Source organism: Gavia stellata, chromosome 13 (assembly GCF_030936135.1).
Source record: "Gavia stellata isolate bGavSte3 chromosome 13, bGavSte3.hap2, whole genome shotgun sequence".
In the NCBI taxonomy this organism is placed as follows: Eukaryota; Metazoa; Chordata; class Aves; order Gaviiformes; family Gaviidae; genus Gavia; species Gavia stellata.
In genome coordinates, this window is record NC_082606.1 from 13903066 (window position 1) to 13927398 (window position 24333).

At 37.9% G+C, this 24333-nt stretch overlaps 1 protein-coding gene across 1 annotated transcript in view; it reads right to left on the reverse strand.

Moving 5' to 3' along the window:
* Positions 1–24333, reverse strand: part of BNC1 (basonuclin zinc finger protein 1) — a 75448-nt gene that overhangs the window by 2796 nt on the left and 48319 nt on the right. The window contains exons 2-3 of the mRNA XM_059824126.1: positions 3113–3348; positions 78–1878 (exon numbers count right to left, since the gene is read on the reverse strand). Of these exons, the coding sequence (XP_059680109.1) occupies positions 78–1878; positions 3113–3348 (2037 nt within the window). The remainder of the gene's footprint in view (positions 1–77; positions 1879–3112; positions 3349–24333) is intronic.

The following is a 24333-nucleotide window of genomic DNA, read 5'->3' on the forward strand; positions in this document are numbered from 1 at the left end:
GCAAATATGCATTTCTTTGAGATGTACATTTTTAAAATGCATTTTTACACTGTAAGGGTTTTTAAAAGTCTTCTTACAGATGTCACAATGAAAGCGGCTTTCTTCCTTCTGAATCCCTAGTGCATGTTGACTGACATGATCCATATCTTTAGAGTCTTCAAAACAAGGAATGGCAGCACCCCTGTTTGACAAAGTGCTGAAAAAGCCCCCGGTCAGCAAGTGGTGTTGCAATTCAGGGCAGTCATTTTTAGGAATCCTGCGCTTTGACTGCTCTTTAATATACATGGGGGGTTCAGTCATTGGTTTTATAACATCATTGTGGTGGTGTTTTGGATCTTCATATATGATCTCATGGGAAACTATTTTTAATGGTTGGTTTTCTTCTGGTTTAACCGCTTTCTCACAGTGATGCAATTCATTCTCAGAGATATCCTTGATGTATTTGTTATTTGGCGCAAAGACAGATTCAAAATACTTTGGGCCCTCTACCCCAGAGACAGATTTCCATGAATTACCTGAATGGGGGTGCTTTTCCACCCTGTCGGTCACCCGCTTCTCTATCTTATGCTCACAGGTCTCAAGCTCTCCATCGCTTACCACTTGCAGACGTGTATCATCTTCAGAACTGGCAACATCACTACTTTCATTAGGTGTCTCAACAGCTTCTTTCTCTATTTTAATAGGCATACTCGATTTACGAGATTTCTTCTTGGGTAGCATGTCAAATGGCAATTCATTTGAAACAAGCTGCTCTGGTATTGAGGAAGAAACAAGAGGCAGAGAAGGAAGAGTACCTGGAGTATTAGCAAGCTCAGCTGGTGTGACTGGACTGCGATAAAAAGGAAGAACAGGCTGTACTGTCTTCAGGTTTGGAAAGAGGACACCATTCTGTCCAATACTGGGAAATCCAGCCTGACCCTTTGAATCTGTACAAGAGCTGGCATAGCTGGTAATAGTTCTGCTATCTGGAGTTAAAATTGTAAATTCTGTCCTTTTACTATCTCCAGGTCCAGCAATGGTCAAACCATTTCTTAGATCTTTATCCCTGTTATTTCTATTCATTGGCATATGGAGTCTGGGGTTAGGATTTGCACTATGACGATTTCGACTACGCAAAGAGCTAAATACCATATTGCAGCCCTCAATTGTGCATTTGTGCTTTATCTTCAGATGAACAGCATTGTAATGTATTTTCAAAGTACCTTTGTCATAAAATGTCTTTTCACATGCAGTGCAGAAAACACGCCCTTTCCTTGGCCCAGCGCCATTTTTTTCAATAGATTTCATTTTGTTTTCTGGAGACAGTGATGTCATTTCAAGCTTTGCTGCTGTATTATGTGAACTGGAATCACTTAAAAGGGCATCATCTTCTGTTTTAGTAGTGACATCTGGACCATTTATGCTCCTCTCATTTTCAACTTGAAATGGTGCAGAACTAGAAGTTAAGAAGCTGCTTTCAGAAAATGGTATCTGAACATCTTGTTTAGTTTCATTGCTATGGTCTTGACCTTGCTCAATCAAATGTCTTTCTGGTGGTGAACCTATCAAAGGTGGAGGCACTGGACTGAAAAACTGAAATGGCAGCATGAAAGCCATGTTATTTACGATATTCTCAAAGGGATGAATGTTGGTGGGACTCATTTTGTCCAAGGAAGCAGAAAAATTAGGACTGTGTTGATTGCAGCTCTCAATGAATGCCCTAATATCCAAATTGGCAGTTGGTGGTGGTATTATAATTGATTGCCCTTCTTTCTCTTGAATTGCCATTAACTCTACAATGGACTTAGTTTCTCCAAAACGAAGAAACTGCTGCAAAGTAGCCAATTCTTCTTCAGTGGTCATTATGCTCCAGTGATCCAGCACCTTTCCTGAAGCATCCTAAAGCCAAAAATATTTAAATGAGTCAGACATTAATTAAGGCAAACAAAAAACTCCTCCCCCTGAATCCCTATTTTTTTCAGGAACTAAAAATTCTTCTCTAGCGAAATGATAAAATCATTCTATTTAATGAGAGATTAATGCCAATTCTGTGATACTTTCTTCCAAATTTTACCACATTGGTGATATTATTTTTTTCTGAACTGATAGTAATACTTTCCAATAAACTATTTTTTTCCAGAAAAATTAAGACATGCCATTTGAACAACAGTTAGTATCATCTAAGTACAGACAGCAGAGATGGAGCAATCAGACCAAGATTTAGCTCCTCATTTAAGACAAGTATTCTTTCATTGCAAGTTTAATAATCTTCCAAGCAACTAAGATCAGAGAACAAATGAACCTGTATTGATCTATCGCCAGTGTTCACAGAGCACAGCTGTAATTACACTAGAGTGTTGGAGTTCTTTCAAACTCTAGCGATGCCTAACTTTTCCCAATAACTACAATAAATATTTTATCACAGAACATGTATTTGATGGCCTACTGAGATTTTTCACAGTGCATGTAAGAGTTTCTAAGATGATGAAGAACGTAACATTATAAATTTTTCATGTGGTAGATAGAGGTTCAAGGTAATTGATTCCATATTTTTAATCCTAACACTAAAAAGCAAGATTATCAAGACCATTAAATATTGATTCGTGTCATAATGTAAGATCATAATGTTACTTTACATAAAAGGTAACTTCCACAGTAGCAAGGACTAACATTAGTGTAAGCACATAGGGCCAAATTCATCCCTGATGTAGCTCCAGTAAGGTCAGTAGCACTACACCAGAGATAAATACTGTCCCTGGTGTTTAAAAGGATGGCAAGTTTATTTGTCAATATATTATTCTGCTGTATAAAAGTAAACTCACTGTTTGAATAATACTAGAGCAAATTCTGAAGCCTTTACTTTGATACATTCCCAGTAACTTTTTATCTTGGCTTACCTTTATTGATAGATTTGAGCAAAATAGGAAGATTTCAGTTAAGTGTGACTAAAAAGAGAGCAGTAACCAAAAATCCACCCTTTCTTTTCTGGTGCTAAGCTTGTACAAGTCTGTTACTGCCTTTCAGATTTACCACACTGTTAATGCATTGTGAACCACTGATAAGATTAAGCTAGAAAACATTATGAAATGCTACTTAGCTATCACATTTATATTAAAAAAGCCCCTCTAAATACCTGTAGCACATATCCACGTATATAATCCTGTAGTGTCCAATCCAGAGCATGGAGAATCTGTATCACCTCTTCCTGCTTCAGAACACTGAAAAGCCGATCTAGCAGAATTTTAAGGCGCACAGGAATGGCTTGGGTTCCATACAACATGAGGCTACTGATATCAAAGACAACATTGGATTGAACTATTTCTACCTGGCTTGATGGATAGAGGTTGGGAATCCTTAATTTGCTCAGGGCTGAAAATAAAAATAACAAAACGTTAATAAACTTGAGTCACAAGAGATAGATAAAATTGAATGTAACTAATATTGGGGTGTGGGGGGGTGAGGGATGACACAAAAAGCGTGCTATAGTGAGGAGGACCCTGAAAGCTTTTATAAAGATCGTAAGAACAAATATTACCATGTGCTACCCATCCATGCCGGCATTGGTCACATTGCCGCTGATTTATTTTCCCAGGTTTGAAACACTGACAACTACAGTTCACAAGAGTGCACCGGATAGCCTGGAAATCAATAGAAAGGATGATAGGTAATATATAAGTACCATCTAGTGTGTGCAGATTATACGTATACAATACACCCATAAAATCTATATGAAGACAGAGTTAACATACCAGCACATAACTATCAATGTGCAATATAAATAATCCAGGTAAAACCTGAGTTATGCAAGACTAGTTAGCTCTGCATAGATGCCATCCCTTACATATAGCAGTATCCACATAGAATATATGTATCCTGTCAAAGATACAGGAGTTCACTAACGCTTCTCAGTAACAAAGCTCACCAAAAAGTACTCCAACTCCTCAAAGACTATAGCAGTCACATTTTATAAGGGAAATGCCTGAAAGATAATAGGCAAAATAGAGCACACAAACAGATAGCAACCAGTTGCACAGTTCAATTTGTGCATCACTTTACTCTCACCAAGGTCATCTATAATGCAAATCAAATTAGTATTCAGATATTCCTAATCAACAGGGTAATACAAACTTGCTTCCTGGAATATATGCTTTCTTCTGTATGTGCCCATCTGCTGCAGAAGGCAGACAGACAACTGAGGTCCTAGTTAAAGCTCCACAGGGATTGCTATAAAGCAAAGCATTTGTAGGATTCTGTATTGCTTAGATCTGATACTGAGAATAGTTCCTGCATAAATAGAATATTTATTAAGGGATGGAAAGTGAAGAAATTAACGTGCAGAAAGTCTGCACCGGAATAAAAAAAAAAAGTTAGATTATGCAATTGTAACATGTCTGCATTTTTCTGTTTTTAAAACAAAATGTTTTACATTTTAAAGTACCGAGAGGCAAATATGAAATAAGGCAAAGTTATGCTCACTACTGGCTGCTACTCCTGCTCCTAGGGTCTTAGGCAAAATGGGGACTTCCACTACTTATTAATACCCATAGAAAAGCAAGACAAGACTTGAAGAAAAAAGTAATGTCTTTTCTATCCAAGCATCCCCACATTGGGACTTCTGGAAAACACACAAAGAAGCAGGCTTTTGGACAATCAGGCTAAGACAGATGGACGCAGAAAATGTTTATAATTAAAAGGACGAGAGAAAGGTAATTTCACTGGGGTTTGAAAAGGGCATTTCTTTAGGCTTGAAGAATTTGACTGACTCAGAGCAGAATACGACACTACTTACAACAGTCTAATACAAACAAGCATGTGCAGGACATTTGGATGCCTAGTGCTTTACATGACTGGATTTGGAATGAGATTTTAAAATCTCAGTTGCTGGCTTATCAAGGAGTTAGCTTACATGCACATCTCCTAACTGCAGTGACTTGATGCTGAGATTCATCTCTATTTGAAGGATCAGAACAAGTGGCAACAGGGCTATTGAAATCTCTGAATCACTTTGCCTTTAATCTTTTAAAGGAACCATTGCAAAATACTGAATTCTTGAGAAAAGCTCTGTGCTCCCCATAAAGTCGTAAAATACACATCAATACCCTACGCAGTGTGAATTGCTCCACTTTAATGGAGGATATATTTTCACTTAGATGCTAAAATACTTTCATGTAACAATAAAAAGCCATAAATTTATTACGGAAAGGTTGGGAAAAAAGGTGTAGCTGGCTGATGATTCATTTCTATCACAAGACATCAAACAATAATGCAGTTCAAGTTTTCTACCTCTGTACATACATAATATTCTGTGACTTGCAAAGACTGAACCCCTTCCATAGGCAATACTACTAGGTTCGGTAAGCTACAGTGCATTCCATGAATGCGTCTTTTGCAGTCCCTCCAGACAAAATCACAAAAGAGTACTTCCTTTTTCCGCAAGAAGTAACAGAAATATGCACAATGAAAAAAGCTGTCATGAGGATAAGTTAATTGAGATTTCAAAATTTTTTTCATTCCTTTTCCTTTGGACACATTCCACAAACCACTGACCTTTAGAACTATTTTTTCATCTTAATTTGTGTACTTAGACAAGAAAGCACAAAATTTTGCATTTTATAGCTTTGTGTAAGATCCTTCTTCTATATGGTACATGTATTTATTTTGTCTTCCTGTATATGTGTAAAAGACTGCACATGCAAAAATCAGAAAAAGTAAAAGAAGGACATTTTGGTTTACATATATGAAAGCAGCTATTAGAGAGGGAGTAGAGTTCCCCTTCTATTCTAAATATGGAATTGATCCCCTCTCAAGTCAATACATTACTGCTTCTGGACACCAGTCTTAGATGTAGTTAGCATGCATACTGCTTACATATCAAAGGTAAACCCTCAAATCAGGGATCTGTTGCTGACTTAAAAAATTACTTTTAAGAATCCCTGAGAAGAAACAAGTGTGATTTTCAGGTTGATAGCATTTCCCTTCATTTGTGCTTGTCAGAGTGTGTCTCCTAAAACTTTTCTAGCAACATTTGCGTTGATATAGTCACAGAGAATATATAACATGGTGAAATTAACTTTTAAAATAATCACCAAGTCACAATTTTAGATCTTCATTCATTGTTCAACTTAAAAAGGCACTTGTAAAAGATGCACTTTGACTATCTCCCAAATTAACTTATATCAGAGTTTAATGAAGAGAAACTTAGCAAAACTTCATGAGATTAATACTCCTGTCTTTTGCCTGTTAATCCTATCTTTAATATACCTATTCTAAGGTACTATAATTATATGAAGTCTTTTAATGAGCTTTATTTTCCCAACAAGTGGAACGTACACACAATTTCATTCTACAGAACAAAGGAATAGCTTTCTATATTGCATACATGTAAAGCTTCGAAATCGTAATTAAAGGATTGGAAATGTAGATGGAAATTAAAGGGGACATTTTTTTAAGTGCAATCCTTTCATTCAGGTCTATTATTTAGTTTCATTTTCCAGAAACATAAGGCAGATGTTTAAAAAAATAAATCTCATGCTATCATCAAGGATCTTGTTATTGCTTTCCAGTCACTCTCTCCATCACAAACGGATCTTTCCAAATCCATTATCAGCAACACTTTCTTCATTTTTTTAGAAATAGAGTTGAAAATTCTGATGAAAGTTTTCTGTGGTTTTACCAGCATGACTGTGGGAATCTGAACGTCGGATTTTTAATACAAATGATTCCTCATTACACAAGAGACAGATTAACTATTAAACTGGCCACTGAAAAACATCTAGCTACTAATCACTGAAAAGGAAATCTTAATATTTGTTGCCTGATAGTCATGACTACTGACATCTTTTTTGCCAGATATTGATGTGGCTTCGATTATGCTTCGAAAGTTACTGAACAATTCTTTGCAACCCACTTCCAGCCTTCACAGCTAAAGAAAAGCACAGGCTAACAGGATAAGTTCATGCTGATTCTGGGTGTGTAATCAGGCTTTGCTTCACAAAGCAAGTTTGAGATCATTTACACTCTCCCTTGAAGCCTTTTGGGACCTCTGCTTACTTGCAACATACTAACAGCAGGTTTAAAAAAATGCAGCAAGAGAAGAGGGGCAGTATAACTGTATCAAATCTCATTCAGTGTTAAGTGGATTCTGGTTTGACAGCACTTCGGCTTGGGAAATAAGAAGTAAATAAATATTGAAGACCCTGTCAGGACCGAGTTAGAGATTGCTGCTCAGGCTAGAAAGCCAGTCTGGCTCTCTGCATGCAGTGAGAGCTGCGAGTGCAGACACCAGTAAAATGGAAGAGCAAGTCCCAGATTACCCTGGTAGTATTTAGCACCAGTAATGCACAGGTCAGCACACTCACTTGTTTCTGGCATCAGAGAAAAACCCTTCCCTCACTTTAGAAACTGCTTTTTTTGAAGCTACTGCCCATCGCATGAACAGCACAAGAGCTTTGCTGCTCTGCTGTGTGGATTACTGACAAAATGGTGTCATTGATGCTATGTTACAGGAACATCTTTTGCAAGCAGGGATTAGAAATTCCTATCAGTTTAAAATGCAAGTTTGAAGAAGAAATAGGAGTTACATGAAAGAAACATGCGAGAGAAACTTTCATCAGGTGAGACATAACAGATACTGCTTTTCATGACCCTTATTGATGACTTCTAGCAACAAGCCATATCTCCTATAACCATCTCACCTTCATTTCCCAGAAAAAGTAATCCCACCGAATATATGTAACCCTCCAAGATACGTGCTCCAGTGAGCACACTCCTATAGGAAAGAACTGGGATGTGTTCCGTTTCTGCAGAATAGACTTGCAATGGCTCCACAGTAAGAACACTTGTGAAGGAAAAGGCAAGATTTATAGTGGGGGAAGAAGATCAATTTGAAAAGCATTAGGAATTTTTCTTGTCTGTCAATCAGCTAAAACATGAAAGCCTTTTTGCTTCCTAGAATACAGGTAACAATCTTCTCACAAATTAAGAATAATCCACAGAAATCAAGCTCTCTTTTTGGTTTGTAGAAATAAAATCAACCATGGGACGTATGGCTGGTTATTAGGAAATATTTTCTTGCTTGCACCTTGTAAAAGATTTGCGAGGGAAGTAAAGGGATGGACACATTTACCATCTCTTAAATTAAAAGTACAGTCCACAGCTAAATCAAAGGCCAAATCCAAATCTATGTGATCTTTGTGCATCTTTCAGTAAAGAAAACACTAACTATACAAGACTGGGAAGTTGCCTTCCTGTCCAATTTGTTTTCTTTCCTGTTTTTACTGTTATCCACTGGGTTTCTTGTGGTTGCAAAGTTTAAATAAGTCTTCCTTTTTCATCACCCAGTTACATTTGATTACTTCTGCATTTGAATCCTTTGAACAACCACTGAAAGCAGAGACAATTTTAAAAAAACCCCTTATTTTAAGCATCTCCGTCAATGCCGTACTTTTCCACATCATACAATGAGAAAAAGTTTTGCTTTGTCCATTTTTTGTCAGGCAACTTTTGCCACTTCCCCTAGGGATATATTCCACTGATAAATAATACCGTCTGTCAGTTTTGTCATGATTTAAAACAAGTTCTCAATTTACATTTTGTCCACCTTACTTTCACTGGATCACAACCCAGCTGTGCCTATCTGTATCACAGTAATAATACTTGTTTTCTTCAGCTATCCCACACATATTTGTATCCACCCTGTCCACTCTATAGTACATGTTTAGCCCTTGTGCGTGTTCTTCCTAAACACAGACTTCAGTTTTTCATACTTTGTCGAGCTCCCTGCAGTTTATTGGAACTAAAATATATTCCAAGTACAATCGCAAAAGGTGTTGGGCTGCTCCAGATGTACTTGTTGAAGACATAGCCCAACAATTAAGCCTAACCTGCATGTTGATATTGTATCTGTTAGAGTTTAGATTAAGCATCTTATATCTCTACTGTTCCTTGAAAGTTTCAATGTATTCCAAGTTTAGTAAGGCTATGAATCCCATCTGCCTGTAGAGAACATTAGGAGGGCCCCTGCAGCATCTTCAGGGAAAGGTTTGGGCCATTTTCTTCCTCCTGACACGCTTACTTCAAAGAGGAAACAGGTTGTGTGGAGGATGGACAGAATATGGAAACCCTTCGCTGCCTGTAAGTAGAACTGGGTGGACACATAGGGAATGGGACAAAGGGAGACACTCACCAAGCAACAGTGCACTGAAATGCACTTATGTACAGATCTGACGGCAAGGCCAGTTTGAGAGTTACTCTGCACAAAGTAGACTTGGCCCATGCTACAACTTGCACATGTTCATCTCAGTACTGTGGTGCTTTCTTCTGTCACATGTTTAAGGTTCTCAGTTATGGCTGAGGTCAAAGCTGTACTGCTAAGTTACACACCACCCATAGTATACATGCACTGCCTGCCTTTAACAACCTTAGCTCTTGAAACAAAGGGATTTCCATTCACGTACATTTATGCCTACTCAAGTACATTTGGTCGTTGCAAGTTCTGCTGTTAGTATACTAAAGTTTAAAAATACTTAAGACTAAAATAAATAATTATATACAATTATTAAAACAAGGAAAAGGTCCTTGTAAGAATTCTAATTATATCAGACTGAATGCTGCACACACTATTTCCACAGTCTTATCTCACAAAAAATGTTTCTTACAAAGTAACAGCTGCCATTAATACGGTTATTTAATAAACATAGTAAGTAACAACAAACATCTTTCATGAGAAGCAAACAAGCCTTACAGCTTGTTGTACCCAGAAAACAGCCTGGTATCTTCCGTATTTTGAGCTTTTAATTAAGTTGAGTAAAGTTGCACATGGATGTGACAGAGTAAACAGCACTGACCAAATAGCTCCAACCTTCTCCATTACAGACATGCTTAAAATGCTAGCCCCAGATGATTCATTTGACAAACTGCTTATTAGTAAAATAAGTTAGCAAAAGTCTTGTCTTAAGACTTACGGCTTAAGAGACCAACTAGGAGAGAGATGGGAAAGATGGAGATGGGCCACAGCTTGCCTTTTACAGTACCACTAAACATGAAGTTACAGTCACAACTTGGTTCCTAAATCCACAATGGCTCCTCAATAACTGGGCTGGTTTTCATACACACTGACTATGTATGTTCCTACCAAGCTCAGGAGGTGCAAGAACCTTTGAAAAACCCAGACATAAAGCTTTTGTTTCAGAGGCCAAACATGGATTTAGGAGATGAACTTAATACCTATTGCGCCAAAAATTTTGGCTGGTGCTAATACCACTCAACTCCCACTTATCCCTTCTCTGTGGGGAAATTATGTTATGATTTTTACTCCTAAAAAAACACAAAGGCCACAAGTTGAATACATTTTCTAGATAAGACCACAGAACATATCCCATTAATTATCTGGATCCTCATGTATATATTCATATTGTTTATTTGGGGTCAGATACCAAAACCTGACCTCCTTTTAAACAGCCACAGCCTGAGAATACACGTAAGCAGAGTGTTTACAACCCAGATCCTGCAGCACATTGTATTATCCCATTACCCTCTCCCTCAGTGGGGCTGAACAAAGCCAATTTTGGCCTAGAATTCGATCAAATCTCTCTCGTGTGGGTGCAGTTGAGCACCTTGAGCTGAAAATGTTTAATTGTCCTTGTACTAATTGACTAAAACATCCTCAAAACCAGCCAAAAAGCGAAGGGGGGGGGGGGGGGGGGGGCGGCGGGGAACGCAAAAGCTCAGTAAGATGGAATCGAAGTTAGGCAATACCTTCACACGATGGCACCACCCTGTCAAATCAACCATGCTTGTGGATTTAAACGACAGTTTTAGCTGGCTACTGAATTATGGGCCACGAGTCCACGTCGCCACTTCGTTAACAAGTTTTTCTAACTGACAACAGTCCTGAGAGCGAGGAGCTGAGATAAGAGACTAAACTAAATAGACTCACAACCCTACAGCCAATTCGGGCTCAGCAGCAGCTTTTGCAGCTAACGGAGAGGAGCTCTGAGCAGTCTTGGGCAACGCAGCTGGGCGAGGAAGCAGAAGGGAGCCGTTCCTGAGAAAGGCAGCATACTACAAGGCCAAACTTTAATCACAGCATAACTTGGGGGATGAAAATCACTCCGCATGCATGTCACTTACCCTAAAGGGCCCCTTAGGGCAACTCTTGTTAATGGCACTGTCAAAATAATTGTAAAGAGAAAAGAATGCGTGTGTGTATGTCTGTGTGTGTGTGTGTGAGAGCAGACACACTCAGACTGCTACTCTTTAAACAAAAAGCAGTGGACAGTAAAACTTAATTTTGCTGTTCAGCAATGTGCTTGTAGATATTGGTTCACGCTGCAATTAATCTCACTTGTTAACAACAGGTGTGTGCTGACAGACAGCTTGGCCAAACTCAGGAACGTATTTAGATCGTCCTTTACTGTTTGGTTTGGAAAAGAAAACAAAAAACACAAATTGAGGAATGAAAAATACCACATTATCATTATCTTATAGTGGTTATTTACTTTTGATTCTGAAGCAGACTACAATGCTACAGTTCCCATGGCATACCTGCCCTAGCCTATATAGGTCAGAAACATTTTTCTGAGTATTAAGCAGTGTCTATCACAAGATATTGAAGTAACTTCCCTTTTTAATAAATTCACAAGAAAAATCGTTCTTACTAGTGCATTTCAAAAATGAGTAATAGATTGCTGCATACCAATGAGAAAAACTGCTCAGGCTTTAGGGGTAAAGATAAGTCACTGGATAGAAATGGTGTGAAATTTCTTATGATAAAACACTAGATGCTATTTAATCTAGCAAATAAATTGTGCACATACTATTTATCCATATTGACATGCTATGCGTACCACGTTAAATGCTGAAACTACAGACCTGTCCATGAACTGAAATTTAATTAAACTCCAAGCCCTACGTTTGCAAGAAATAAGTGTTATAAACACAAATACACAAGTATCAGAGAAATGAAGAATATTAGCACAAATCAACTGCAAGCCCTTTAAAATATGTCTTTAACTCTTTACCTAGTTTATAAAGTGTTATATGTGCGCAGCGTGGGTGCGTTAATGTTTCAAAGACAATCCTAACTTTTTCAGCTCCTCACACCACTGCTTAAGTCTCAAAGCCATAAAATATGCATGATTTTTTCCTTTTTTTCCTATTACAAAGCAAAGACATAGATTAAAAAATAAAAGAAAAATAACAGCTCTCTGAAATATTTAGCGTTACACTATTTCACTTAATGCAATTTCATAAATTTTAAACCCAAACAGTATTTGTACACATACACATGATACTATCTATGGTGCTACAGTTATGCAATATTTTATGCAACAGCGTAGCTCCATTGGTAATTTCACAATTTAAAACTTAGCATTCCTTTTTATTGAACACAGGCAAGGAAATTTTTAAGGGGCTTCAGACATCACTTACTTTCAAATGAAAAAATACCCATTTCTCACTGACAATCAGCTATATTTGAAATTTGAAGTCAAAAGTTTGCATTTTGCTACCCCCCCCCCCCCCCCCTTTGTTTAAAGAAACAGTCCTACCGTGGTTTTAAAGTGTGGAATGAAAATATCATTGTTCTTTATTCTAAAATGACTGAAGTCTATTAGAAATTGTCACTTTTCCTCATTCCCTCAATAATACTTTTTGAGTCTGAATATTGACATTTCAGTCCCTAAGCAGATCTTTTAGATAGCAATTAGCAACAAAATAATAAGAAATAAAAACTAAAAAGAAGAAAGGCGATGATGCTGTAAAACTTCATCTATAGCATCTGCTAGGACAAAAACTGCTGGCTGCCCAGGACATAGGAACTGTAAGAGTTCCTGCACCACTGAAGCCAGGAAGGGCAAGAGATGACCCAGAGGGCCAAAACAATAGGTTTTTTCCCCTGCATTTGTTGGATGTTTTGCTGGAATAATGAATTCAAGATTTTAGCTCAAATCTGCATGAAAAATGTTTACTAAATGCCAAATCATACAAAAAGTGCTTTTAAAACATGTATATGTAGCAAAAACTGTAATCTAAAATAAAATGAGAACATTTCTGTTCTTATCAGAGGTGTATTTAATATTATCATACTGAAGACTTCATTACTGAAAACAAAATAAATCACTGGCTTGTTTGATTGGAAATGGAATGACATGCTCAATGTTGTATGAACAGATTTTTTAACATTATCATGAACAGGCACAGAAGCTGGAAGTAAGACATTCGGTATCAAAAAGCCAAACCTTGTTGCAGCCTAAGTAGGCAGAACTTAATCTTGGCTATAGTAAAGCCCATGAAGTGGCCCAACATTTGTAACAATTTTTCCTGTTTCTGTGAAGATTTAGCTCTCTTGCAGGTTTGGGTATGTTTGCAAAGACCATTATTTTTATGGTTCTGAATAGGTTGTAGATGGTTCGGTAGTTCAAAGAATAAACAGAACAAATACTTTTTTAAAAATCAATCAAGCAAAAATCCATATATTATGTATAACAAAAATGTATTTCCCATAACATACGATTAGTTACTTTTTACACGTTCACCTATTGTTAAAATAAAAGCCTGATTAAGCTGCAAACTACTAAAAACTCCAGAGTTTAATTCAAACAGAAATGCACGATTACACCAATTTTAAAGAAAACTTATTAGCTTTATACACATAATGGTAAATAGATCTAATGGGATATACATGATACGTTCTTTGAAAGTCCGTATTTTTTCCCTTTTCTGCAAAACAAGAAATTAGAAAGGTATTCTTCAGTGTATATTGTTCTAATCACTAGAACAAAGAAAAACCAACATGCACTGTTGTTAGTAGTTAAAAATAATGCTAGTCCTACTTTGCACCATGACCTGAAGTGGAGTGAGGCTCCCCACCTCCCACTCCTTTAGCACTGAGAGCTAAGCCACAATTTCAGTATTTTAAAACCAAAGTACAGAAACAGAGACTCTTGTCTAACGTAATACTTGCATATTTTTCAGCAAACTGCAGTAAACAGAACTGTATTTTCAAAAAGAATGTTAAAAATAGAAGCATATGATCTTTTCCCACCTAGAATTGTATCCTTACAATTAAAGACTATTAGCTGGCATCCCTTTTAACCGTCAAACTCAGACAGTGGCAGTTCTATAGCCACAAAGAGAAGCAGTAAATGAGAAGAACATGTTACTACACTGCATTTGAGAAAGTTTGGCTCCAAGCTATGCACTGATTAATATCAGATCTCCTTCTTTACTTGCCTCTTGACAATCTTGTCACATCTGGCTGACAAATCCTTACAAGCTTATCCAAACCAAGGCAGCCCAGATCATGCTCCGGGAGTAGCTTGAAGGAAGCGGCAACACCAGCCATGCACTGATGTGCCATCATGAAACTAATGAAGCTGACTTCACTTGCAGACTGCAGGAACACGAAGAAACACAACATGCCTCAAGGTTTTGCAACATAACGCAGAGTTAGCTCACCAAAAGATAAGACAAACAATCAGCTCCAGAGGTTCAAGAAGCCAAGTAGTTACATGAATTACAAAAATTTATATAGAAATCGCTTGAACAACAATCTCAACTAAATGAGCACAATAAACTCTAACTTCAGATCAGATGTGAAAATTGACTGCTAAATGCCTTTCAAACAACAGTTTGTTTTAAATTAAAACAAAACCAGTTCATTTCATTTTCTTCCTCCCACATCCCCAAAATATCAGTGCTGCGTGGCTCCCAGGTTATTCAAACTGAAAAACATATTAAAAAAAAAAAAAAAAAAAAAAAGAAAAAGGGAAAAAAAATAGTGTCACTTTTTATCCATAGGATTTTACAGAAGGATAAACCACAGCCTGTGTATATCAGTAGCCCTCCCCTGGGTTAGCGATCTGCCCTCTCCTCATTTTTAAACCAAGGATTCGTTACACAGAGGACTGGAATTATTTGGCCAATTAATAAACCAGAAAGTAAAATGCTGTATCTTAAACACATCTAGCAAAACCTCATTATGTATAAGCTGACAATTAAACCATGTTTATTTTTCTATGTGATAAAAAAAAAATCAAAATAAATTAAATAAGGGTCTTGTATTCTGATGCATTTAACCTCCTAATTAGCAGAAGATATTTAAAAAAAAACAGACCACCCCCCCCCCCCAACACATGCTCATTCTCCCCCCTGCCCCCCCCCCAAATACAAACAGTCTGATCCTAAGAATTACTGGCCTTATTTCCTGGATGCTAAATAGCCAACAATAAATTGTATATAAAGGGCATATGTTAGACTCCACTTTAGTGGTAATTTCTAAAGAACTTCGTAGTGAAATTACATTGTTGTCTGCTCTCCAGTGCATTTATACGTCACGATAATGATAATGTATCTGCTTAAAGCACTTGACTCAGAACACATCTGAGTCACAAATCACAGATTTTATTGATATTAATATATATTGAGGACTTCTACAATCAAACATTGTCAAGTATTTATGATTTACGTGCTACTACTTCAATTGGAAAACAATTACACAAGTGATGGCTCTGCTTATTATAATCAGCCTGCAATTCTGCATTACTTACTGTAGAACAGAAAAGTCATACAGTTGTTTACAGTGCACAGCAGAAGGAAAACCAGGATTTTTTTACATAAACTAGTCTTCTACTTTCACAGTATCTTTTTGTAATTAAGAAAATTAAGAAAAGAGCTCCCTACAGCTCTCATCTCCATTGTTCATTACCCAAAACAACACCATTACAAGATTTTTTATATCTCTACAGTGCATAACCACAAGTAAAAGTTGCACAGTAAAAATACACATTCATATAGAACTGCAAAGAACTTTCCTTACCTCAGACATTCTTACTGTGCTTATGTTTCCAGAGCTATAAAACAGTTTCCCATTCCCTCAGTGAGTTGTACAAAGAAGTACTGGAAACACTCCTGCCTGTACAAGTACTAAGGCAGAACCATCACACGCCTCTTTACTCTTGTCTGACTCTGAGCACCTCAAGGTCTGATGTATGCTCAGGCTGTGCACAGGGGAGTGAAATAAGATCCTCCCCCTTGGTGTTCTCCAGACCTACAGTACGAAGTTGTGTCTGCCTCTCACCTCTGCAGCCAGCTCTCACCTCGCTGCCCCGGAGTGGTGTGCTCCAGCGTGCTCCTCCAGTCGCAGGGCAGTCCCCTCACAGCTGGCTTGAAGAGGGCATGACACTCATCTTTCACAGAGATTTGATCAAAAGGAGTCACGGAGGCTTGAGGCGCTCCTAATGCAGTGCGAGGAGATTCTACCTCTGCTCTGGCAGCCTAAGTAATGCATTAAATCAATGCAGCTGACCTAAGGCCTATTACGGGTGTGTTTTTTTTTTTCTTCTCAGAGTGTACAACTATCTGCAAATAAGCTATGAGGTACTTATGATTAAAATTACTTATTTTTAGCATCAGAGTGCTGTTTTTCAAATTGCAGCTGCTGTGGTTTTTTTTCCTTTTTAAACATTTGCAGGTCTCAAAGGTTCACTGAGTGGGGTGTGTATTTTTTAAAGTTAAAACATTTCCCCCTATCAACTTACTTTTGAGTTAGGGCTGAATTTTATTTCTTTTTATGAAGTTGAAGCTTCCTATTAAGAGAAATACAGGTCATAAAGACAGGAGAAGAATTACTTTCCAGTAATTGGGGCAAAATCTGGTTTCAGTTATTCAGGTGTTGGGTTGCATTCATGAGTTAGAGCAGGATTTTTGTCACAGTAATTTCTCACCTATTTAAAAAACAAAACAAAACCCTGAACAAAACATTTCTCTCCTCCTCTCTACTCTACTTTTGCCTCCTGTAGATAATTTCTTGGCACTCTCCTAACCCAGGCATACACTGTACTACGCCCAGAAATAGACATGAGCAAGTCACATTGAACTCAGTGGGAATCCTTGTAGGAACATACCAGGACAATATTTGACCAGATAAATACCTGTAATCCCATAGGAAAGGCAGCAGGAAATAAGACGGCTGTAGGGAGAAGACAGCTAACGTATTATTATTGTTGGTTAATTTGCTGTCATCTTCTAGTACTATTTACTATTTGCTAGATAGATGCACAGTGCTTAAGGAGAGAACCTAATGTACGTTTTACTAAATAATGGAGTACAGTTAATGTTAACTCCACAGCAGCAGCTGGAGCCAGGCCAGGATAAAGCCAATGGGATACCAGAATCTTGGCCCATAGAGCATGACATGAAGCATACGCTTTGCCTAAATCCCTAGGTTTCTCCACCCTATACCTTATTTCTCCCCCTGAGCTACTGAACAACACCGAAAAAGAGAGAGGGGGATTTAGTTTCATAGTACTGTCTGCCAGATACTTCTGCCAAAAAACACTGAAGTGTGAGAAGAGTCAACCACTGATGGCAGCTTGGTCCTTCCCCAGCAGAGCTCTACATGGGGGCTCCAGTGCCACCTCTGCCCCCTGCAACATGCTGGGGCACTCCTCTCTTGGGCACCCAGGACAGTTACGCACAGATTATCAGCGGTCTTGCAAGCTGTCGTAAAAAGTGCTTGAGAAGTCACGGCCAACATCATGCTATTTGAGGTGATTCTTAACAGCAGTGTTTTAAAAGCATACGTTCTGCGATGAGGACAAAACCTAACTGCTCTCTCATGATGATAACTCAAAGCCAAAGGCACCCCTTGTTATTAAAATTATATTTCCTTCTTAATGAAATAAGCAGCGATGTAACTAAAAAGGACTCTGCCCAATTGAGAATTCTGCAACAAAAGTGGGAAGAGTGGCTTAAGATTACATAAACTGCCAGAAGCTCTGAAACGACTTCAAAATGATAAGTGACTAAAACTTAGATGTGTGGAGAGCTGCTCTCCCCTCTAGCCAGTTCCCAGGGAAAACCTATTTACTAGCTATCTGCCATTTGCCTGGAAGATGATAATTCTTATTAAATGGGCTAACTATCCATAGCAAACAATTTAAGACCAATTTACTTTTTTCTTAATTAATTATCTACTAACAGTCTTTTAAGCATTATTTTCATTATTCGAGCTTTTTCAATGAATATTTTATGGGAACATATTCATGCCTTGCTCTTTTTAAACTATTCACTATTCCTGATTAGCAATTTTTCAGCACTTTACTATCCTTGCACCTTTTAGTAAAATCCAATGATCTCTAGCATAACGTGACATGTGCAAGGCACAGTTTGTATCTACAGGTCAACTTTTAAAGAAATACTGGCACATTAACAGAGTTTTCAGTAATTTCAGCTGATTCATAGTTCAAGCTTGCTTGTACAGAACAGTTACCAAGATGTGTCTTGAAGAATGACCAAAATGGAACCAGAGGGTGACTCCCATAACTCTTCTTCCAGCGGTAACATCTAATGGAAAACCAGCTTCTTGTGGGAAGAAACAGGCACTGGGACAGGGCACCAGGCTTGAGCCAGAGGTCTTTGGGCTTCATTTGAGGCTCTGCCACTGAGTTGATATTTGACCTTGGGCAAGTTATTTCAATTCTGATTTCTATTTCCTTGCTTCTGATTTTTTTTTTTTTTTTAAATCTATTTGAGTTGTAAGCTTCTTGAGGAAACCATGGCATCTTACTGTGTTCTCAGGGACAGTGCTAAGGGCAAAGGAGAGGGGTCCCCAGGTCTGGACTCCATGTAAGTCATAATGTAAATACCTAGAATCACGGCGTAAGAACACAGCCCAAGGAAAGCCGCTTTCTCCTCCCACCTGCCCCAGCCTGTTTCTTCTTCTCCGTGTCTCAGCCTGTGTGTTCAGAGCAGCACGAACGTACGGGGATGTAGCGCAGATTGTGAAGTGCTAAAACTACTTAACCAAAAACAGGAGTATTCGTAGTTTTGAGAAGGGCTCCAATACGTGGAACTGACTATAAACAAAAAGCTGCTGCTCTCACCTGATCTTATTATCTAGGATGCTTAAAAAATGTGTATTAATCCTAGCAAATCACTATAATTGAGCCAGTGTGATACAGCACAAAAGTACAATACAATCCCCAGGAAAAGATTTCTCCTAACTTTTAAATTTCAATCATGACCTGAATTTTGGTATTTGACTTCAAAAAGAAAAAAAAAACATTCTAAAAAGAATATCAAGAAACTAATCAAGCACCGACTAAACTTTACGAGTAGGTTTGGCCTTTACTGCTGTGTTCTCTATGCAAATAGGCACGTTAACTTCCCCAACTGCACGCTGCCTGCTTCACACTTCTACCAGAATTAGCTGCAAAACAGTGTTAACCTGCGTGTCCAGCTTGCTTGGCCTAAATTCCAAACACATAATACACTATGTCCCTCTTACTTAAATCAGTGCTGGCAAAAATCTTAGCGCTAATTTAATGCTCTGCTCACTTACTGCCTTGGAGAGATGTGTGGATTAAACATTTTACCTCTCAGAAGAGATGTGAAGTAATGGTCAGCCCCATAATCATACAGATGGGCACTGGGTCACCTTTCAGGAAGAAAAGCCAACAGGAGTAGGAACTGCTGTCCAGGACTGAAGTGACACAAGATTTTGGGGAGGTAGGGGGGGGAAGAGGAAACAGACCTCGAAAACAAGGAGAACTGAGGTCCTGTCAGCAAGACACAAACATAGTTGTGGGTTTCAAACAACTTGCAAGCCCAATAGTTTTTAAAATTCAACAAACATTTGCACATGAAGATGAAAATAGCTTTAAACTTAGTATGCTGCAGCGTAGGTTTTGAACCAGTCAAACTACAAATAGGCCTGCTAAAGCCATAAAATACTTGATAAAGTTTCTTAAGATCCATGGGAGGTCAGGTCCAGTTCCCATCTAAGCAATAGAGAAACCCAAATCTCTTGTTCAGTATTTACAGGTAGGCCGATGTTGTAAGGTGGCCCAAAGCAGATAATACTGAGCTATAAAGTGTCCAAAGCTGTTTTCCACTAACAGTTTAAACAGAGTTCAAACGTTGATCCCTATCTTGCTATTTACATCCCCTCTAGTGCAATTAGACAAAAAGAACCCAACAAAAATAAGAAGTTTATTTAATACTATCTGCATTTGCACCCCTGCTTCAGCACTAATTTTCACCTAACTGTTCACTGCATTACTTTCCTTCTGTAGCTAAAATAGCAATGAAATTAAGTGAGCACTGGCCACTACAAAATGCTAGTATTTATAGTGCATATGGCAGACCCAGAAAGACATCACCAATACCAGATCGTACCACTGATCCAGCCCAATGAAACAGTGCCTTTCCACTGAAACAGTCACTAGGATCAAGAACCCCTGCAATTAACAATTATGAAAAGACCTGCCTGAATAGTAAACTTCTTTTTAACATTTATTGGTTATTTCTTCATGCCACAATGTATTTGTCTTTGAAAAATTTGATTCTATAAAAGTTTGCCATCTAATATAGTTTGGTTTTTTTAAGTTACATTCTTTTTCAAGGCCAACTTCTCAGCATGAATGGTACCGTATTTATACAACATTCCTTAATTATGCATTACACAGAAAAAAGCTTTTTAATATACTGGTTTTAAAACATGTTGCTTTAAAATGTGAAACAGAATAAACCAAAGGACTTGGCTTGACTCCTCTGTGCTAATCCCTACATTTGTTCATGTCATATCTTACTAAGCTCTTCACTAATTGAGGTGGTCCTGTGGATGATCCTCCTACCAAAGCCTTCCCCTGCTTCCAATGATTTCTAGAATTGTGTATTTTGATTCTCCAATTTTCATTCTTCATTCTTTGCTTAAATCCTTTTGTAGATGTCTTAAGATCACCAGAAGGGATACACTGCCTCACTTGACTTTTGATAGCATTAACTATACTTTAAATATTACTCTATTCCACTCTTTTGCTTTCTAGCATTTTAGTCTCCTCCCTTTAATGCTGTTTTGCACTGAGCAAGAGTCGGACAACTTTTAGCATATACTTGATGACAAACAGATAAATACAGCATTTACTCTCTCCTAATGAAAGCAAGTTAATCCATTGTTCATATATGCCATACTGGTGAGTTCATCCAGTTTTGTGATAACTGGGCCTTTTTGTTGAATGCTTACAATTTCATTCTAAGACCTGACAGCATTTACAAAACCTCCAAATTACTTCTTTCCAGCATGTCCTACTTTGCATTTTTCAACAGTTTTATCTGCTCTTTAGGTAGGTTTATTAGATCCTTTTGGAGAGCCTTACAATTCCGAGTCTTAATGAGTCTAAAACATGTATCTTCTCTGCAAGCAGCGTTCCTTCTGTACTCTCTCCACCCTCCCCAGCTTTTTAATAAATACCATCGGACCCAATGTGGAGCCTGGAGCACCCAGCTAAACTATCAGCCAACTGCAAACTCACTGGTTGTTCCTATTGTTTGTTCTCCGTCTTTTTGCCAGTTTAAAATGTTAAACTAAATACATTACCTTTCACCTTCTTGCTTAGTAGCTTTCTATACTTGGATTTCAATATGTACAACCAAAGAGTACAAGAAAAGAAATTACAAAGAACTTACATAGTGACATTATCATCTCTAAAATGTTTTGTAAAGCAGATCAACGTCCACAAAATTCAAACTTCAAGGAGAAGGCGGCTTCACAATCCAAATCTTTATTTGTAACTAAAGCTTGCAAACAGGCTAAAAAAGCACCAACTTTGAAATTGTCTAATGCCTAGAAATGTATTTATTTAACACCAGAGAAATAGAAACGTTTTGTATATATATGCAGTGAATATCAAGATTGGAAAAGTTGTTACAAAAATATGAACTGCAACACATTGCTAGCCAAAGTAAGCGTATTTAAGCGACTTGCCTGAATTGGAACAGTTTTTAGACATACACCAAAGGACTTTTTTTGCTCCCTCCTCCCACTCCTCCTGCCCCAGGCTGTGAGAAAGAAAACTGGCTTATCTATTGGTTCTGTTCTCTACCTTTCTAAATTTTTTTAACTGTGATTAAGTATGCAGCTTCCATCTAAATGGATGGCAAAAGACTGCATCATTTTGTCATATATGAATGCCAAATATATGAGATACCTACCAAACTAGAGCTATCACTCTGAAAAGTGAGATGGGAATGCTGCAGCAAGGATGAGAGACCCAAGTGTTCTTGACAGCTCTGCCCATCTTTCTTTGCATGGTCAGTCTAGTTTGGGGTGGGCTTGCATGAAAGTACTAGCAGAGAATATGAACCTGCAAACCTTTGGGCTAGATGAGAAAGGTGTTATCAACTGAAATACAATTTTAAAATATTATCTAATAACCAAACAATAGTGGGAGTTGAAGTCTTTCGCTGTCACGGATTAAGGTGGGAGCTGTATTGGCTATACGTTTCCCTTTCTGCACAATTCTACTGACTGCCCTCTCATTTTGCAAGTCCTCTGAGGAGTTTAAAACATTTAATTGCTAACTCTATTATTAAGGAATCTACTTTGTCAAAGTGCAGCTCCTAACAACATCAAGTCTCTTAGAGCAAATCAGTTTTGATAGTGATGTTTCTCAGAGGTGCAGCATTTAATCCTCAAATTACAACACAAGTTTTAACAGGCAGATTCTGTCTGTCACCGAGATCTAGTAATTAACAAAAAAATTCAACCCCCTTCCTAACACTAATGGTTTATCAAAAGAATACCAGTAATTTCAGTTAACATATACTGACGAACAAGGCAGAAATACAATGGGGAGACAGACATGTTTATGCTATCTGATTGAAAGGGCAAAGACAGAATTCCAGAGACTTCGCGTTGTCATAAAAGGAATAGTCAGGAACCACGTTTGTGCCCCCAGGCTAAAGGGTGTGACATCAGGCCAGAGGTGTGTTGAAGTCAGAATAAAATGCCTGCCATAAAACTGGTAGCCACTCATATTCACATGGTTAAAAAGAAGGAGAGTCGGCAGTATGATACCTGAAACGGTAATGCTGTTGGATTTTTTTTCCAAAGACGATCGAGTCCTACCGATACAGGGGACACTTCACCTACAGTATGGAGCTTCATATTTATTTTCACAGCCTCCAGCATTTTCCTTCCTTTTGGTTGTGTGTTTTTTTTTTTTCTGTCCTTCTTGTTCTTTAATACCAGGTAGTGGTTTTCAACCATTTAAACTGTGGAATATAATAACAGATGAGTAACATAGCAGTAATACCAGTGGTGGCAATTTTGCTTTGTTTCATGGGAGTGTTAGAGTATTACAGAGATGACTAGGACATGTCTCAGTGGCAGACTGATAAAATGAAAGATGAATTTTCCCTGCCTACAAGTGTTGTCAAGTTTTAATCATAAACATCACACAGGTTATAGGACACTTTTTTGCAGGCAATGAAATAAAAAGCAAAACATTCTATGTTTTAAATGAATTTTTGGATGAAGAATAATTGCAAAAAAATTACTACAGTTTATCTGCAGAAGATTTTTTTCCAAGCTCGTAAGCTACAAGTTTCTGACCAAATGGTTGAGTTTAACAAATATGCCTATAGTACTGTTACTACTAGGATAATCAATGTTTATTTGGAGGCATATTTACCAGCTCTCCCACTCCATTGAAGACTTTTCTTACAACTTTATGCTTTAGCCAAAACTTTTATTCTCAGTTATTTTTTCCCATCTACATCTCCTTCTTATTGATTGGGAGGAAGAAATTTCAGTTCCTATTTTACAGTGACATTCCAAGAAAACTTCCTTGAAATGGTGACCCACCCTCCACTTAGTAGATTCCTTTAAAACTGCCTCTTTTTAACTTGAAATACAGACATGTGACTGTTCTTTTTATGTCTAAAATATGTGTTGAACTTTTGAAGTTCACCCAGGAGTGAAAGCAGAAGGTATAGCAATGTCCTGGAGTAGCATCTGACTACCCCCTTCAACCGGGATAGCACATCGATACCAGGATGGTTTGCAGTGAGCTGTTTTTAATGGACAGCTCCCAGGTGACACCAGACACTGCTCCTGCAGCAGCCGCAATATCATACATCCTTGATTGAACTTTGATTAATTTTCCAGACTTTAAGAGCCTGTGGCAAAAGGATCCACAGCGGTAGCTGCAGCCATTAACTCCATCTTTTGTGATGTCTCCTTCTTCATTATGTTTGGGTCTTGATTGAACTCTGTTCCAAGTTAGTAGCTTTTGGCTATGGACAAGGGAGATAAGACTTTAGAAATGGAGTGCAGAAGGATAATATGTGAAAAACTTGCAGTGAAAGTTGCCTGGCTAGTTGGTGGTGGCTTTGGATATACCTTGATGATGTGAGTGGCATTAACAAAAATGCTGGAATTCTGGCTAACACCAGTCTAAACAACACAAACCATCACTTTATGCAGCCATAGTCCAAATGTCTTCCAACATTTGTGCATAGTGGATTCTATTTTATTACGCTGAACAAATTCAAAGTTGCTGCATTCACATA